At 35.3% G+C, this 18,136-nt stretch overlaps 1 protein-coding gene across 2 annotated transcripts in view; it reads left to right on the top strand.

Moving 5' to 3' along the window:
• Positions 1-18,136, top strand: part of Ipo11 (importin 11) — a 219,016-nt gene that overhangs the window by 64,256 nt on the left and 136,624 nt on the right. For both annotated transcript variants that reach the window (XM_004623057.1, XM_023707125.1), the window contains exons 12-19: positions 817-860; positions 2,339-2,429; positions 5,396-5,443; positions 6,390-6,495; positions 7,308-7,434; positions 14,065-14,098; positions 14,270-14,310; positions 16,207-16,323. In XM_004623057.1, the coding sequence (XP_004623114.1) occupies positions 817-860; positions 2,339-2,429; positions 5,396-5,443; positions 6,390-6,495; positions 7,308-7,434; positions 14,065-14,098; positions 14,270-14,310; positions 16,207-16,323 (608 nt within the window). The remainder of the gene's footprint in view (positions 1-816; positions 861-2,338; positions 2,430-5,395; positions 5,444-6,389; positions 6,496-7,307; positions 7,435-14,064; positions 14,099-14,269; positions 14,311-16,206; positions 16,324-18,136) is intronic.

The raw sequence follows: 18,136 nt of genomic DNA, 5'->3' as shown, positions 1-18,136 counted from the left end.
TGGTGCTGGGGGATTGAACCGCGGTCCCTGATGCCTTGCCAAGCTTGTTCTAAGTAGGTGCTTTAGACCACTGAGCCATCTCTCCAGCCCCTGTAAAGAATTTTTGATGAAAGCAAGAATGCTTATGAGGGGGCTGGGGAAATAGTTCAGTTGAATAGGTGCTTGCCTGGCAAGTGCAAGGGCCTAAGTTCAATTCCCAGTTCTGTTAAAAAAAAAAAAAGAAGAATGCTTATGGGTTTAATAAGCATTTGATAGGTGACTATATGAAATACAGATATAATCTGTAGCTTATAGTAAGGAAACCTGTATAGATTTGATTCTTAAAAATTTATATGTAGTTTTTTTTTAACAAATGTATTTAGGATAGGGTCTTTTTTTTTTGTGGAACTGGGGATTGAATTTAGGACCCTGTGGTTGTCAGGCAAGTGCTTATTCTGCTGAGCTAGGACAGGGTCTACAAGGTCTACAGGGTCTCACTACATAGATTGGACTCTTAAGTGATTTTCCAGTTTCCAGCCTCCCCAGTGCTGGGATTATAGGCGCCACCACGCCAAGACTCAGTCACTGTCTCAGTGCCCCCAGGGGCAGGGCCGGCACAGCATGCCAGGGATAGAACCCTGGCCCTTGAGCTCTGCCTAAGCAGGTGCTTTAGTCCCCTGAGCTCTCTGGCCGGCCCTTATATATAGCATTATATTAAAAACTGTTTATAGAAACATTACAGAACTGTTGTTCAAATCTCTCTTTTCTAAAGTGAGATTTTGGAAATGCTATTATTATGTATCTGGACAGAATCATTCGTTGTATTTTTAATTGCAGCAGTGGAAGAAACAGGGGGAGATTCTTGGAAATATAGTTTGAGAGTAAGTATTAATTGAAAGAAAAAATTGATATAGGATAGCAAGGCTTTTCTAAAATTCTTATTGGCACTTATTTAAAAGTCTGAATATTAAGGTAGACAGGCAATTGTGTATAATTTCAGAGAACTAAACTTGAAAGGAAAATGCTTCATTAAGTTTTGAATTTTAAAATATTTCTAATTTTTTTTTGAGACATGTTTTTCCTGTGCCATCCAGTCTGACCTTGAACTCATGGTGATCCTCCTGCCTCAGCCTCCCGAGTACAGGGTTACAGGTGTGCCTAGCATGCCCAGTGTAAATTTTGAATTTTAGTCTGAATTTTTCTGTTTGTTAACATGTTTGCAAACTGACTTTTTCTTCATAGTTTTAGTCAGTTTGCTTGGGAAATAATTGCCCCTGCACAAATGGAAAATATTTGGAACTGAATACTGCCATTTTAGGGGTAGAATGCTTTTTCCTTCCCCTAAGTATTTCTTTATTAAAGGTTCTTTTCGATACATTCTTTCCCTTAGCATCTGGTGTGATTCTCAGAGCAGCCCATTGCTTGTAGTTAGAAGATGCTTTAGGGACACATTTACGGATACTGTAAATGTTTTGCCTTTACAAAGATTTGTCAGATGTGGTCATCAGATGATTCTTTTTGTTAATTCGTGTTCCTACATAATTTACATAACTTAGTGTTTTACTGAAATGTACCTTCATGTTTTTAGATTAATGAGCTTATAGTTTTAAAGCAGAGAAGTGGAGCTTTACCACTTTTAAAGTTTTATTCTTTAAAACTTTAAGATCAAACATAGTAGGAAGAATATTAGCCCTTCCTGGAAACTTAGTTTTTCAGTAGTCAATGCTTAGTATCAGTTCTCCCCTCTAATTTTTTTGAATGAAATATCAGATGTAACATTTCAGTGTACATATAAAATATTTCTTTTTAAACATAACGTTTAATTATATTTCCCTTATATTATGGATCATGTAGTGATTCAGTACAGTACTTTTAAGAATTAAATCAATTTTTTTTTCAATATTGCCTGTCAATTGATTTCTGTTGTGGTTTATATTTGCTGAAAGTAATAGTACTTGATATGGTGAATAGGGTTTATGAAGTACTGTGGCCCTCCTTATTCTGTCATTGCTAAAAACACATAACTTTTACTGTTAAATCTTGTAAATCATTTATAGTATGGAGCTAAAAATGAATGCGGCTATAGAATACTTACTTTAAAAGTATGTTTAAAAATTATTTTTGAATGCATAATGCCAAGCATTTGAAGTAATGAAGTAAGTTTTCTGTTTGTTAACAGTTAAGCTATAACTTGAATTGTGTTTTCCCTTATGTTAGTTACAAAAATAATAGTCTTTCTTTAAAAGTTGGAAATATTTGTAAAATTTTAGGATTTTAAGAATGAGAATTCTTTGCTTTATTATAAAATTAATCAGTACACTATGTTTTTATTAGAAGTGTATCCTTTTCCCCCCTCCAGCCTTGCACTGAAGTACTATTTATAGATATATTCCATGAATATAATCAGACTCTTACTCCTGTACTTCTAGAAATGATGCAAACTCTTCAAGGTAAGGAATATTTTGAAATACTTTTATTGAGCCATTTAATTAATATTCAGGTAGTGTGAATGCCTAGTATGTACAATGTCATGTAATGTATCTGTACTTGAGAAAGACTTATCTTTCCTGAAAGGGTGACATTTGAAACAGGCCTTGCATTACTGTTTGGATAAAACAGTTGATTTTTCCATGCTAAATACAAGAGCAACATTAGGAAAATGGATGGTTTGTTGTTTGGGAAACCTCTGGAGGGTGTCGGGGGTGATGATCAGAGTTGAGATGTTCTATTAGCTTCATGTACAAGGGTGGCAGTGGGAATGAGGGGGATGGGCGTAAGAGAGTGATGAGGCAGAGTTTAGTAGTTGGTCTTTGTATTTGAACACAAGTGATTTTTAACTGTCAATGTTGGTTGTATGTTATCTGCCTTTTTTGCTGGACTGTTAGTACCAAGGGTATTGGTCACATCTGTTTTATTCAATCTTTTTCCAGTACTTGGTGTACTCACTAACTGTTGATAGATTTACTTTTGACTGTGTAAGGGGAAGTGACCAAATTTTCTTTGAATTTTTGAGTTTTAATGATAGACTGATTACTTCATTAATAGTGGATGGATGTGGGGATACATTTTTGGATTGTATATAAATAAGAACTTTGGGAGACATAAGTTGAAAGACAGAACCTGAGATTTTATGTATAGGGATAAGAGGAGGAAAAGGCCTTGTTAAAACAGGTTAGAAAGTCTTCCAGAAGTATAAAGAAAAGGGGACAACCGGCTCGGACCCCCCTCCTGTCCCTCTCTCAGAAAGGAGCTTTCTTTCCCTCAATAAGTATATTCTGCTCAAAAAAAAAGTATAAAGAAAAGTACAGCATGGAGAAGAGAGAAGAGTCTTTAGGAGAAGAGTCTTTCATTAAAAATGTCACATGCAGAAGGCAGCGGAATCTTCTGAGAGAATAGTTTATTAGTTGGAGCAAGAGTCACATTGTACAGAGTTAAGCGTTGAGTAGGGAGAGCTGTAAGGAAACCACAGTAACAGACTCGTAGAGAGTGAGAATCTGATTTTACTGGTAGCGAGAGTTGAGTTCATCTTTTATTTTTTTTGTCTCTAAAAAACTTAGCAATATTTCTGCTTAATTTATAAGGCAAGGGAAAAGTGAACTATCAGTCAAATTTTATGTTAATTTTTAAAGAGAATTTGAGCAGTATTACATTTTCAAATGGATTAATTTGTACTGTAGAGTTGCTACTTTCCTAATGCAGGACTACAGAATTACTATTATATGTGTTTTCTATACAGTTTGTTGTTAGTTTACTTCTTATTTAAGTCACTATAGGAGAAGATAGACTATTTAGACTATATTCTGACAGGTTGCTGTCTGCTGGAATGGTTTTCAGTGCCTTCTGAGTTCAGTTTTCTCTCTGTCCCAGTAGCAGTTTGTTTATTTAGCACTATACTTACTTTAGCTTTTTGGAACAGTGGGGTTATCAGTTCATATTTAGCAGCTGATAATTGTCTTGGAAGTTTTTCTCTGAAATACAGATATACTTACTAGGTAAATTGTGTTTACTATGTCAACTGTGGTGTCCTCCTTCCTGAATTGGAGAGATGGCAGCTTTTTATTCTAAAAAGCTTTCTCATTTCATAGTGGTAGTCACTGTTCTTTCATTTTGTTGTCATTTTTTTTTGTACTGTAATGTTGTAATTTTTTTTAACACATCTCTGAATTGCACTCCCCCTTCCAATGTTTTTTTTTAAATAATTTTTTTAATAAGAAGGCTACTATACAGTAGCCAACATTTTGTAATTTTTTTTTTCCTGGAATATTGCTTATAGGAACATTTCTCAATATGTTGTAATGATTTTTAATATTGTTTATGGCTTTAATGTATCTACAATCTCTAATGATGATGATATACTTTACTGGATTGAGAAGCTAAGCTGTGACTACATGGAAATCTGAGCATCCATCAGCTGACAGGGAAAATCTACAGCAGACTCATTAGCAGTGGAAAGTGGAAAGATGATTGTGAGCTGGAGGGTTGGGGGTAACAGTTCAAAGGTGCAGATTATTTGGGATTTTAAAAAATTTTATTGAACACTTTGACAAATATGATTATAGAAATAGAGTGTTAATACATGTTGAAATTGTTGGAGAAGTTAATTTCAGGTGTTCTCATTACAAAAAAGATGAAACGTTTGAAGTGATTGACACATTAGCTTGATTTAATTATTTCACATTCACTTGTACTCTATAATATATTTAATTACTTTCAGTTTATAAAGAAAAACTTAAAAATAGTTCTACACAAAGATAAGTACTACATGATCTCATTCTTTTGTAGAATATAAAACAGTTTATCTTGTAGAAGTTAATGGAGCACTGGTTTCAAGGGGGAGATGGATGGGGATAAGTTGGTCATTGGGTAGTAAGTGACAGTTTACTAGAGTAAGCGGCTCTCCTGTGCTGTTGCACAGTGTTTTGTAGTCATACAGTATAAATGTTAGAAAGCTAGAAGGATTTTGAATGTTTTTACATAAAGAAATGATAAATGTTTGAGATAAGTATTTTTAATGTGATTAATCATTACATACATCAGAATGTCACCTTACCCCCGAACAGGTACAATTTTATGTGTATATATATATATATATATATATATATTTACATAAAAATACATATGTATGTATTTAGTACAGGGTCTACAGGGTCTCACAGCACAGATCAGACTCGTAGTGATCCTTCCGTTTTTAGCCTCCCAATCCCTGGGGTTAGGTGCCACCACGCCCAGTCTCAGTTGCAGTCAGTGCACCCCAGGGGCGCGGCCGGCATGGCAAGCGGAGCACTGAACCGTGGTCCCTGCACCTGCCTAAGCAGGCACTTTAGTCTGATGTTTTTATATATCTGTTAAAAGAAAATTTAAAAATTAGCTGTGTTGACGTTTACTGATACTTTGTTTTCTTTTTCTTTTTTTAAAGGACCTACCAATGTGGAAGATATGAATGCACTATTAATTAAAGATGCTGGTATGTTAAACTTCAGTGGTTTAGACATTTCTGTGTACGTGTGTGTAAGAATTGAAATATAAGAGTAGATAAATATAATATAGGAACTGTGATGAAGGAGATGACCAAGTTAGCAGACAGTCAGTTCTAACTTTGTATAGGATGGTTAATACTGAAGTAGGTGTGGTGAAAACAAGGTACTGTAGTGTCACGTACCTAGTGAAAGACTCCTAAAGAACTGTTGTGGAATGTGAGAACAGGACAAGCAGGAGTTAGCTATACAAGAGGTAGGTGTTGGGAGAGTTTTTTTGAAAAGGGTGAACAGTGTGTAGAAAGATTTGAAGGCAAAAAGAATAAGCACAAAGGAGAGTTTAAACTCTTTAAGTTTTTTGGCTGAACATGGAAGTTAAAGGATTGTAAGAGATGAGGTTGGAAAAACATAACCAGGGACCAGATCAGTAAGTAGTGTCTTTCTCCATTTAGAAGCAGATGCTCTTTTTATAATTTGAATATCCAGGCAAATTTAATTTTATTGGAAGGTACAAAGAAATAAGTTTCTACAGTGTGTATTTCAGTAATCTCTCTGGTTGCTCAATATATTGCATATTTTCCTTAATTAACATATTGTTCAAAATAATTTTAGTTTTTTCTCCCTGTGCCTCCCTTCTCCTTCCCCTTCTGTTTCCCTCATGCTCTCTTTTCGCTTCCCCTCCCTTTCCCCTTTGTAGCCTCTGATGCTCCCCAGTCCCTGTTCCTGGCTCTGACTTTCCAGCTCCCTTGTCTCTGCCCCTGTCCCTGCCTCCCTCTGTTCCTCCCTTCCTCTTTTCTTTTAGTGTGATACTGCTTTTTGAACTCAGGGCCTCTTGCATGCTAGCTCTACTGCTGAGCTATATCCCTAGACTTTAAATTTAGTTTTCTATATAAGGGAAAATATTTGAAATCTTTTTTCCTTAAATTTTCTTTTCAGTATATAATGCTGTTGGATTAGCTGCTTATGAACTGTTTGATAGTGTTGATTTTGATCAGTGGTTTAAAAACCAACTTCTTCCAGAATTACAAGTCATTCACAATAGGCAAGTATAAAATTTTGTGGTTTTTGTACTTTTGTTTAACCTTATTGATTTTTGTAACAGAGACATTAAATTTGCTTATAGGTTTTAAAGAATCATAGTATGAGTTATGTAATATCTAATCTAAAAAAGAATGTAAGATTAGTGAATTTTACAACAAATACAAAAGTTCATTTTTTTGTTAGCTTACTTCAGACCTGAGCTTTGACTTCTAGGAAGTATTTTAATGGCTATGTAAGGTAGTTTGCGGAAGAAGAAAAGGAAGATTTATGCAAAAGTAAGGAACGATACAGGTCTGTGTGTTCCAGAAAGAACACAAAAGAGAGACAGTTGGCAGGTGCAGGCCTAATGTGAAGAGAGTAGTGTCCGTGTGGGTTGGCTGTCTTGAGATCGCACAGTATTCCATAGCAGGTTTCTGGGGAGAAGGTAGAGGAGAATGTGGAGAATTTTGGCAAGATCATTTGACTACCTGTTAGATTCTTTTTTTTTTTTTTTTAAATAAAAAAAAAATCTATTCCATTTATGTAGACGAGGACCTTATCATTAGTATTGTGTACTGTGGTTCATTAGAATAGCTTTTGACTTTTTATATAATTGCATTTATGCTACATTTTATTTTTTTATTATTACTTTTTTTTTTTGGCAGAACTGGGGATTGAACTCAGGCCCCTGCGCTTGCCAGGAAAGCACTTATTCCACTGAGCCATCTCCCCAGCCCTTATGCTACATTTTAGATTTAAGTGATGCCATATACGAAGTCAAATGAGCTTCTGAAAATATTTAACATTTTAATTTCATGATCTTTTCCTGCCTAGGTATAAGCCATTGCGACGCAGGGTGATTTGGCTTATTGGTCAGTGGATTTCTGTAAAATTCAAATCTGACTTAAGACCCATGCTGTATGAGGCAATCTGTAACTTACTTCAAGATCAAGATTTAGTGGTACGTGCCTTACACATCTTAATGTTTTTTTGCAAAGCTAACCTGTATTAAATTTTGAGTTTAGAAACTATCCTTTTATATCTATATCATGTTATAGCTTATTGCCATAGTTGTTATTCCTTGGTGAACTGTTTGATTTGAGGCTAGAGTGTCTTTTTATTATTGTCTTTTCCAGTACTAGTAATTGAAAAAATATTTAACTAAATTCTGTTCTAAAGTCACTTACAGTTTTTTAGTAAGAGGGAAAAAAAGGCATTTTGTAAGATCATTTGATAATATACCTGTTCTTTTTTTTTTTTTTTGTTCTTTTCTTATTTGGGAGAAACTTTTGTCATTGACGTAACATCATAATCTGTTTCATCCTATAGTTGATTCTTTGTCCTATATTGGATTTTTTTTTTACCTTTGGAATTACTGTTTATTTCAGAATTTTTTATTGCTGTTCATATCTTTTTTGATGCTCACATAATCTTGATTTTATGTTAGGAAAATTGAGAATACCTTCTGTCTTGGTTACTTTTTTCCTCATTGCTGGAAGAAAATACTGGACACCTAGAATTAAGGAAGGAAATGCTTGTTTAGCTCAGCGTCTGTGGAGGTTTCAGTTCATGCTTGACGGGCTCCAAGGCAGAAAGAGCTCATGGCAGGGGGCAGCAGTGTAGAGTGCGGACAACAGCAAAACAGCAAGAGCAAGAAGGAGGGGGAGCAGTAAGCAAGCCTCTTTTATCTTCAGGCTGCCTGCTCCAGGGTGGGTGTAGCACTCACATCCATACTTCCAACACTGAACCATGGATCAATCAAAAACTCTAGAAGCCTGCCCATGACTGAATGAGGCTTTGGGGGGCATCTAGACACAAACCATAGTACCTTCTTTATTGAACTTTTTTCCTTCAGAACTGTAGGTTTGTTGTTTTATTATATGTTAGTTACTTACCCAGATCTGTTATTTTAAGAAGTTTGAAAATTGTATGGCATATTTAGCTGGGATTAGTGGCACATGCCTGTAATCCTAGTAATCTGGGAGGCTGAAGCTGAGAGATTAAAAGTTCAAGCCTAGTTTGAGCTGTTTAGTTAAATAGTGAGACTGTCTCAAAATGGAAATTAAAACAGAGCAGGGATGTGGTTCAGTGAAAGGGGTCAGGGTTCAATCCCTAGTACCACCAGAAAAGAAAAAAAGAAAGATTAGCTTTTTCCTTACTAATTGTACTTTAAGTCTGAATGAATATATTAGAGATTTAATCTGTATTTGGTCTTAACCCACAATTTAAGTCCAGCACAGTCTTTTAAAACAAAATCCAGTAACAGTTCTCTCCTGACATTTAGATTGTTTTAGATTAAAAATTAGCAGATTTTCTCCTTTGATTTGTGCTAAGATATTGTCTAATTATTTCTCTGGGTTTCACCCCCTTATTCCCCTTTGATATTCTACCTGCTGGATTTTCTTGCCTTTCAGAAAAAGGCTTGGACTATGCTTTTTTCATTTTTAGGTGTGCCATGTTAAGTAAACTGTGGCACTTACAATGTTCACTGAAAGAAAAAAAAACATGATTGGAAGGTTGAATTTGTTGTAGATGTATGGTATGTTCTAAAGGCACATAGCGCTGAACTTTGGATTTTTCTACTTCAGTGTTATCTATCCTGTGTAAGTAATTGAGATTTTATTCTAAATATCCTAAAATTAATTCTTTTAAGCATGTTAGTTATAGACCCGAGACAGAGACAGAGAGACATTATTTTGGTTGACACTTTAAAAGCCAAACATTAATTATACCCTATGTCAATGAATGTTCATGATGAGAAAGGGATTCATGGACAGTTAAGTGTGGACAACTCTGGGCTAAAATATTCAAGTGAGGGCTGGGAATGTAGCTCTGTGGCACAGTGCCTGCCTGGCAAGTGCAAGGTCCTGAATTCCATTCCCAGTGCCAAAAAAGAAAGAAAGAGATTCAACCAGGCCTCTTTACTGCAGATTGGTCAGAACCTTTAAAAATGCACTTTTGCATGTGGCTGTCAAAGATGGGCATGCATTAGTATCAGTGAAATACATTTTGGGGTAATGTTGCTTTAAACTTAGTTCTTATCCTTTCCTTTAGCTCTTTCAGTGGTGACATTTCATTTTCATGTCTTTTGTAGTTGTTCTATAGTCACTATTGTTTTGTGATACATTTTTAAGAAAACAATGTTTAGTAAGGGACCAAGTTAATATTGTGTACTTTGGTACGTTTAAAGGTACGTTTCAGATCAGGAGTATATGTTATATTGCTTTACTAACAACCCATGAAATGTGCTGGTTAATGAAAGGTGGGAAAATGTATTAATCATTTAAATATCAATATACACATTATTCAGGCACATATATATAAGCCTATGTGTGTAGGTGTACATATAGGCAAATGTGCAAACACACATGTATATACAAACGTATCTTAATTAAGATGTATCTTAGTTGTCTCTGGTCTTTAAAATCTGCATTTACTTGTAAGTGCTACTGTGGAGCTGGGATAGATTTGATAATAAGCAACTGCAGTTGTCTATTCTTGTGGTCATGTTGTAGAGAAACTCACTAAGGCAGAGTAGAAAGAGGGTAATCACTGGAAAGAGTGCCTTCTCCACTTAGTATATGCTTCCATCATTTTTTCATACATATTTCATACATTGTATTTATAAAATAGAGCAGTACAGATGCAGTTGGCTCACTGTATCTTTCCAATCTCTCCTGTTGCCTTTTGTTAAGCATTGATTTGATGCTTAAGAAATCTGTTTTATTTGTATTATTTTTGAACATGATATGAAGTATATGAAGGTTTCATTTTTATTGTTTTTAAAAATAATGCGACAGGGATTTATGGACCACTTTATGATTTTCTTTGTTACTATAAAGCTACTTCTGTCATACAGCAGGTTTATATAAATGTTTAGATGTAATTCTAGACATTGTTCTGTTCCGTTGGTTTAGTCTCTAGCAGACCTACACTTTGAAGGGGATACATTTTCATGCCTTTTAAAATCAGAACATTCTTGTAGCTTAAACAGGCCAGATAGTAATATTAGCCATGTTGTTTGCAGGTGACGCAGTATGTGTACTTACTGTTGAGAGTTTCTTTATACTCAGTGGTAACTGTCTCGCAAAGCATAACAAACTTCATACATAATTTGAGAACTGACTAGATTCTATATACTAGAACAAAATACCTGATTTAAAAAGCATCTCCTTTTTGTCCTTGCTCTTAAAACATTATTGATCTTGTGCAGTGTTTATTGCAAGTTTCAGGCTTTGAGAACATGTGATTTCCAGACTAGAATTACTAAATCTTACATGAAAGTAACCTTCTTTTCCCAGGATTACAGATGATAATGGTGATGATTTGCAGTGATCACACTCAAGGTTTGTGCATGTTAGAAAAGCACTTTATCACAAGAGCTATGCCTCTAGCTGAATAGACAATTCTTTAACCGTAATACTTGGTTAATACTGGGCTTCTTCAAGGTTTATGAACCAGTTATATCTTTAACTTTTATAAATTTTACATAAACTTGAGAAAAATTTACTTAGCTTATCAGTGTAACCTTTAGTAAAACAACAGTAAGTCATTAAAATTAGTATAATTTTTTACTCATACAGGAAACTATGTAAGATATAAGCTGATATAACTAAAAGACCTGAAGTTTGGGGTGCATTGTGATTGTCTGAGAAGAAAAGAAATGGCCATCTTTGTGGCAGATTGACAGCATAAAAATAGTGAATATTTGAAAATGAGACATTGTATAGTGGAATTTAATAAGAAGCCTTTGTGACAGAGGCAAGACTTTAGCAAACCGTGCTTGCAGTAGGGAGTTATACCTAAACTCTGGGCAAAGTTACTGCAAGATCTGTAGAAATGTTAACTTCGCGTCCTGCAGCTTCTCTTGATCTCCTGATTTGTTTATTTCATAGCCTTGATTTTGTTTTTGTTTGCTCGTCTTATTCTGTGTCAGAACACTTCTACAGGGGTTCCCCCCCCCCGTACCGGGGATTGAACTCAGGATGCTTATTCTACTGAGCTCTCTGCCCAGCCCCTACAGGTTTTAAAGTCTGGACTAGTTTGTTTTGAAAGATCCCAGAATGTTGGACTCAATGATGTTAATCAAATGTAATCTCTAAATAGAACATAACCTCGAGATAGCAGAATATTAGGCCAGCCTACTTTCTGTCTTGTGTTTGTTATTGATGTGTCTGGTGTCTATAGTTTTGAAAATCAGCTTAAATTTATTTTTTCTTAAAAGGACACGAATAAGTTAAAGTTACTTTTTCTTTTTTTAAGATACTTTTTATCCTTTTAGGGAACTTATTTTTAAGTGTATTTCTGAAGAAAGATATCAAATTGTGTAATGAATGCTCTTGACTTTATTAAAAACAGTACCAGCTAGTAATAGTAGCAGTAGTATCAACTTACAGGAAAGTAAAGAATAAATATTTTTCACTTTAATATCTTTTATGCTTAGTATAGAATAAAGTCTTAGAAAAATATTTATTAAAAGAATTAGAAGATAAAGAAGATAGGAAAGAATCTAGGAATGAGGATCCCCTTTTTAAACTATGAAGCTGCTGTATATCTCTTTAGCAGATTACTTTATTCTTTCCTGTCCATCTTTTATATTGTCTTGGTTGCCTTATGTTCCTGAGATACTACCATTTCTTTATAGTTCCAGAACTGTGTTTACTGCTTTAGTTGGTAGACTGCCTGTTTCTAAGGACAGAGTGCAGAAAGAAAGTGGTCAGGTATTAGACTAGTTGAACTCTGGGACTTGAGCCAACCACTCTTGACAGTTATCGGCAAGTATGCAGAAAGAAAGATGAAATTACTAGAAGTTATCAGCAAGTTAAGTCATTTAAACATTGATCCTGGAATCTGTGTACTTGGCAATATGGCATTAACATTTTGGTCATTGTGCCCACTTAGCATCTCTACACTCAGAAGCTCTTATAAAATGTTTAATACTTTTTCTTCCTGAAAAATATATGCAAAGAGAATAATAGTTACAACCACAGATCTGGAAAATATAGCAGATAAGAAAATAATGGCTTTTATCCTGGAAATAAAGTTTTAGCTATAATATTTTGCAGAGTAGAAGACAGAATTTAATCATGGCTCTAGTTTGTTTTTGTATATGGAAACGTAAGTATGTTAGTCTGTACCAAATTAGCTGATCATGTCAGATGTAAAACTTGAGAGAATAAGATCATATTGTAATGATGTGGTGGATTGCCAGCTGGTGGTCAATCGTAACATCCAGATGACCTGAGCTAGTGTGGTGCTGGGTGTGCGAGGCCCACCCAGCATAAGCATAAGAGGCAGAACATAGGCATGTTGCTGGCAGCATAAGAGGCAGAACCAGAGAAGCTGTTGGGAACTTGTTAGGGAACTGTAGAAGCAGCTCGTTCTCAGGGCTGTTCTGCAGGAGGACCTTGTCATGCTGGCTTTCTTGATGAACTTGGCTGTTCTCATCACAGGACGAGCTCAAGACCTCTTTGTTGCTGAGAATGGCTATGGTTCATTTTGGGGGAGCTCTGGTTCTCATCTTGAATATTGCTTCCTGGCTTCAGAGGGGGAGATAGTGCACTGCACAGTCTCCTGGAGAAGCTTGTCACATTGACTTTCCTGATGGGACTTGGCTGTCATCATCAGAGGAACTTGGGACCCCACTGTTGCTGAGGAAGGCTGTGATACTTCTGTGGGGAGCTCTGGTTCCTTCCTTGAGCATTGTTTCCTTGCTGTAATTCAGATCCCTCAGCCTACTGGCACAGATACTTCATCCAACTGGTGTAGATTTTCTAGCTTCCATCGCTGACTTTTGGGCCTTCCCATTGCAGATCTGTGAAAGAAGCTTGCACGGAACATTATTGTATGATTCAAGGCCTTAGTTGGATTCTTTGGTCTCTAGTGTGTGGACAGATTTCCTGCACTCTTTGTATATGATTCTTTGGGTGACTATTAGAAAATAATTCTATAAAATATGTGTCCTGTATTGTACTGTTCCCCTGGCAAAACTCCAAACCACAACAAATGATATAATTTACCTAGGTACCATGTTGGTCCATAAAGAAAATATGATTTGAGAGGTCAGGAGGTTGTATAAACTTTTCCATGTTTGTGAACTTTGGGATTTAGAAAATCTCAGATGTATCTTTTGGGTATGTAAAGGATTTTCTGTAATTTGAGGTTAGGAGGGTTATTTTGTGTTCTTTCTTCTGCCCGTTATCTTTTTCCTTTCTCCTCTTGTACCCTTCACTTACACATCTTCCAGTTTGCCCGGCCCCACCCTGTTTTCTGGCTTCTCCTTCCCTTTGCCCTGGCAGCACCTGCACTCTGTTGCCTCTCAGTTACCATGTACTTCATGATAAATAATTTTTCTGGCTTAAAGTTTCCTTAAGCAAGTTACATAAAACTGAGCAGGGTAGGAATAAACTATACTTTTTTCTTTTTATCTCTCGTTGAAAGTTAAGGATTATACCTTATTTCTGCTTGTTAATATACTTTGTGATTTTAATATTAACACAAAGAAAGTGACTTGGAAAAAAATTTGTTAGATATTAATAATGTTTAGTGGTTCTAGCATGATTAAAAATTTAAGGTGTATACTTTCTTTTAGGTCCGAATTGAAACAGCTACAACTCTGAAGTTAAATATCCTTTTAAATACTTGAAAGTTCTTCATTGTGAAGTTTATTAATTATTTTATGTTATTTTGTGAAATTTTAGATAATTTATAGTTTCTCATTGTTTTATTATTTTATAAATATTGTTAATTTTGATAAACTTCATAATATTCTCAGTATGCCTTAACTACTTTTTTACCTGTTGATGATTTTGAATTTAGAACAGATCAATTTCTACCGGTAAGAATATTCATTTCCAAGTTTTATAACAATTTCTACTTATTTCTTTTGAATATTGTGTTATTTTATAGCTGGATTTTGTATGCATATATTCATAATTATTAAAATTCAATTTTAGAGTTCAATTTTAATAATTTAATTGGATTATTTTGGAGAGTTTAACTTGTATTCATAACTTTCTTTTGTAAAAGGTCATTTTTATTCTGCATATTTTATTTAATGTTTTGAAGTTGACTGCCAAGTTTTCTGTCTCAAGTATAAAATATTTACTAGTTTTGCTTTATTTGTGCCTCTTTTAATTTGTTACTTCCCTTTTACTTATATAGATATGTCTGAATCCTACAATAGATTACAAATTATTTGAAGATCAGAATATCATGCCATATTCAATCCTTAGCCCCAGCACCTGGCAGGCTATTGTTATGTAGTTAATGCTCAGTCAGCTTTCTCACTGTTCCACATTGTAATGAGGCCTTCAGTTTAAAGGAGGGAAAGATTAATTGGCTTGCAGCTTCAGAGGATTCAGTCCCTGTTAGCTGACTCCAAGGCAAGGCCACGGGAGAAGGGCATGTGGAACCAACCTGCTCATTTCATGGGAGCTGGGAAGTAGAGGGCACAAATAATGCCAGAGAGGATGAGGCCAGGGATAGATCCAGTATCCAAGGCCTTGGCCCCCATCATGCAGATACACTTAAAAGTTTGCCTTACTCATCTCCTAGGCAGCTGTCAAGCTAATCAAGTTCCCTTATTTATTCATTTTTTAAATTTTATATTTTTGGTACAGAGTCTGACTACACAGCTCAGCCTGTGGTGATCTTCCTCTTTTAGCCTCCCCAGTGCTGGGATTCTATGCGTGCCACCACCACATGCAGTCTCAGTGGCTGGCTCAGCGTGTCCGATGTGGGACTGGAACAACATGCAGTACTGGGGATCGAGCCTGGGTCCTTGGGCTTGCCAGGCAGGCATTTAGACCACTGAGCTATCTCTCTGGTCCCCAATTAAGTTACTGATTCAGCTTAATTGTTAGTAAAGTTGGTAGGCTAGTGTTCTTAAGAGGACTAGGCAAGGAGAAAAATTCTATTATAAGATGTTAATGTTATTCTCATGGTTGTCATAGGCAGAGGCACTTCTAAAGTACTGTTTTTTTTTTTTTTTTTAATATGACAAAACAGCCACTACATAGTTTTAGATAAAAGAAATGTGTTCTAGAAATTTATAAAAATGACTGATTTAACAATAACAACAACACGCCAAGACTATTAACATAAAACAAGTGGATAACAAAAAATGAACCAGATATCTGAGTAAATGAATACTGTATTTGTTTTATTTAAATCTCTGTGATTTGTCAGTTTGCAACAACATAGTATTCATGTTCAAAGTCGGATATGGTATTTACTTATTTTCTAATATTCTCTGATTTTTAGAGTAGTAAGTACATGGCTAGAAATATTTCTACTTCGTGCAATCTGTGTTAAGGGCCACCTCAGATAACTGCCTATATGTGTTCCATGATTTGCATTCCTTTTGCCCTACAAAATTAAACAGTCAATGAGTAACGCTGATATGTAAGAAGATTAGTAAGAAGATACTGTTAACAACTTAGTTGACAGAATAAAATGTACATGAAAGCAATTTAGACAGCCTTCTAAATGGTCGCTTTGTAGATTAGGAATCTGAAATGTATGTATGTAACAGCAGTAAGGAAATTTGATACAATAAAAAAATTGAAAAGCTTAAAAGTGCTTACATATTACTAAGGGTTTGGATTTCTTTCTGTTATTGTTTTGATACTGTTTCTTTTGATATCTGTTTGTTTGATATCTGTACATATATAGAGATTTTTATATTACTTTTCTGAATTTTTTTTTCCTTTCTAATTTTTCCTTTTTGCAGTATTTGGAGACCATGTTCACACTACTTTTTCAGTTATTGCAGCAAGTTACAGAATGTGACACAAAGATGCATGTTTTGCATGTCCTTTCTTGTGTGATTGAAAGAGTCAACATGCAGGTAATTTTGTTGTAAAACATGAAATTAAATGTCAGAGATGAGTACGATAGGTAGAATTTCATTGATGACTTGGCTTTAGTTGCGTAGTTAGAAAGCATTCATTAAACATAGATTGTAATATTTGTTATGTAGTATTCAAAACTGACATTTGAGCTATTTCAAAGAAGACTAAGAAAGTTAAAATATTTTAGAAAATTGCATTAGTAAAGTAGAAGCATTTAGAAAGTAGAATTTTCTGACCAGCTGAGGCAGCACACCTCATTTGAGAGCAGCCTAGGGTACGTAGTGTGTTCTGGAACACTGTGGACTACACAGTGAGAGTCTGTCTCAAAAAATAAATAAAAGGGAAGTAGAATCTTATCTTTGAAGATGTAGTTTATGCTCAGTGGTCATAAAATTCAGTGTGTTTGAGGGTATAGGCACAAGTACCCCTGGAGTCTAACAAATCTGTTTATTTTAATCTTAAAGACAGTGTTTGTAATCTAGTCTGTTATATTCAGCTTTGTTTTAATATAAAAATGATGTGTAGTTGTTATTAATAGCTGTATTGTTTAGTTTCCTTTATCCCTCTTGATTTTTGGTGACAAATTGGTAATCCAGGTAATCATATTATCCTGTGTTTTTTTTTTACATCATAGTTAACCACTATCTTAGTTTGAAAAGCACTGTAATAACTCTGTGAGATATTAGGGAAGGATAACATTTGAATTTCACAAATTTAATGTCTCCTCTTGGATCTACTGTTTTTGAATTGTGACATGAGGTTATTAATTCCAAAGCAGTTGATGAGACTAGCTATCAGTCAGTGAGTAATAACAGCATACTATTTATATGCTTAGTGCTTTGCATATATTTCTCAATTCATCCTCACAAAAACTTTAGGGTGGGAGTTAGGATTTATTATTTCAAGTAATTTGGAACTTTAAGCACTTGCTGAAGTTCATAACGGCAATGCCACTGTTCCATCTAAACTAAACATGTAACTCCCAGGTTTGAGTTTGAATTGGTGTTAGTCGTGTTGGCAGATCTGGACACTAGTGTCTACAAGTAATATTTTACAAATTTTTTGGCACTGAGGATTCTTATTACATAAATAGGGTTCTTCCCTCCCTCCCTCTCTCCCTCCCTTTCTCTCTTTGTGGATCTCCCTCCCTTTCTTTCTTTGTGGAGAAGAGGGTCTTGCTCTGCAATTCAGGCTGGCCTTGAACTCACTGAGGTGATCCTTAATATTCCGAGGGCTGGAATTACAGACATGAGTCACCATGCCTGCCTATTTAGCATGTTTCATATGCTACTGGCTGGTGAACAACATTGAATTTGGTCACACAGATAGTTAATAGCAGCTGTTTTAAAAGTTTTATTTCAAGCCTGACATGGTGGCACATGCTTATAATTCCTGCACTTGGGAGGCTGAGGCAGGAAGATCACTATGAATTCAGAGACAGTATTGACTACATAGTGAGTTCAAAGCTAGCCTTAGCTACGTGGTGAGAACTGTCTCAAAAAGAGAAAAAAAAAACCCAGCAAAATTTATTTTAGCTGTTCTAAAAACTTATTTTAACTCCCTGACTGCCATTTAGCTTGGGCAGGGCTTTAAACCATGTGTCGCCATGTAAAAAATGGAAAAGATAATTCTGAGCTCATCTAGCTAACGGTATTTCATGAGTATGATATTGTTACAAATGTATAGTATAGGGTACTATATTAATGGAATAAACTTTTTTATTTATTTGTATTTTAGGGAAGCTTCCACAGGGTGTTCAGGGTCCCACTACTAGATCAGCCTCATAGTGATCCACCTGTTTACACCCTC

Source organism: Octodon degus, unplaced genomic scaffold (genome assembly GCF_000260255.1).
Source record: "Octodon degus isolate 3935 unplaced genomic scaffold, OctDeg1.0 scaffold00001, whole genome shotgun sequence".
NCBI classification, from domain to species: Eukaryota; Metazoa; Chordata; class Mammalia; order Rodentia; family Octodontidae; genus Octodon; species Octodon degus.
The sequence above is the reverse complement of the archived record's forward strand: the minus strand, read 5'-3'. Positions and strand labels throughout refer to the sequence as shown.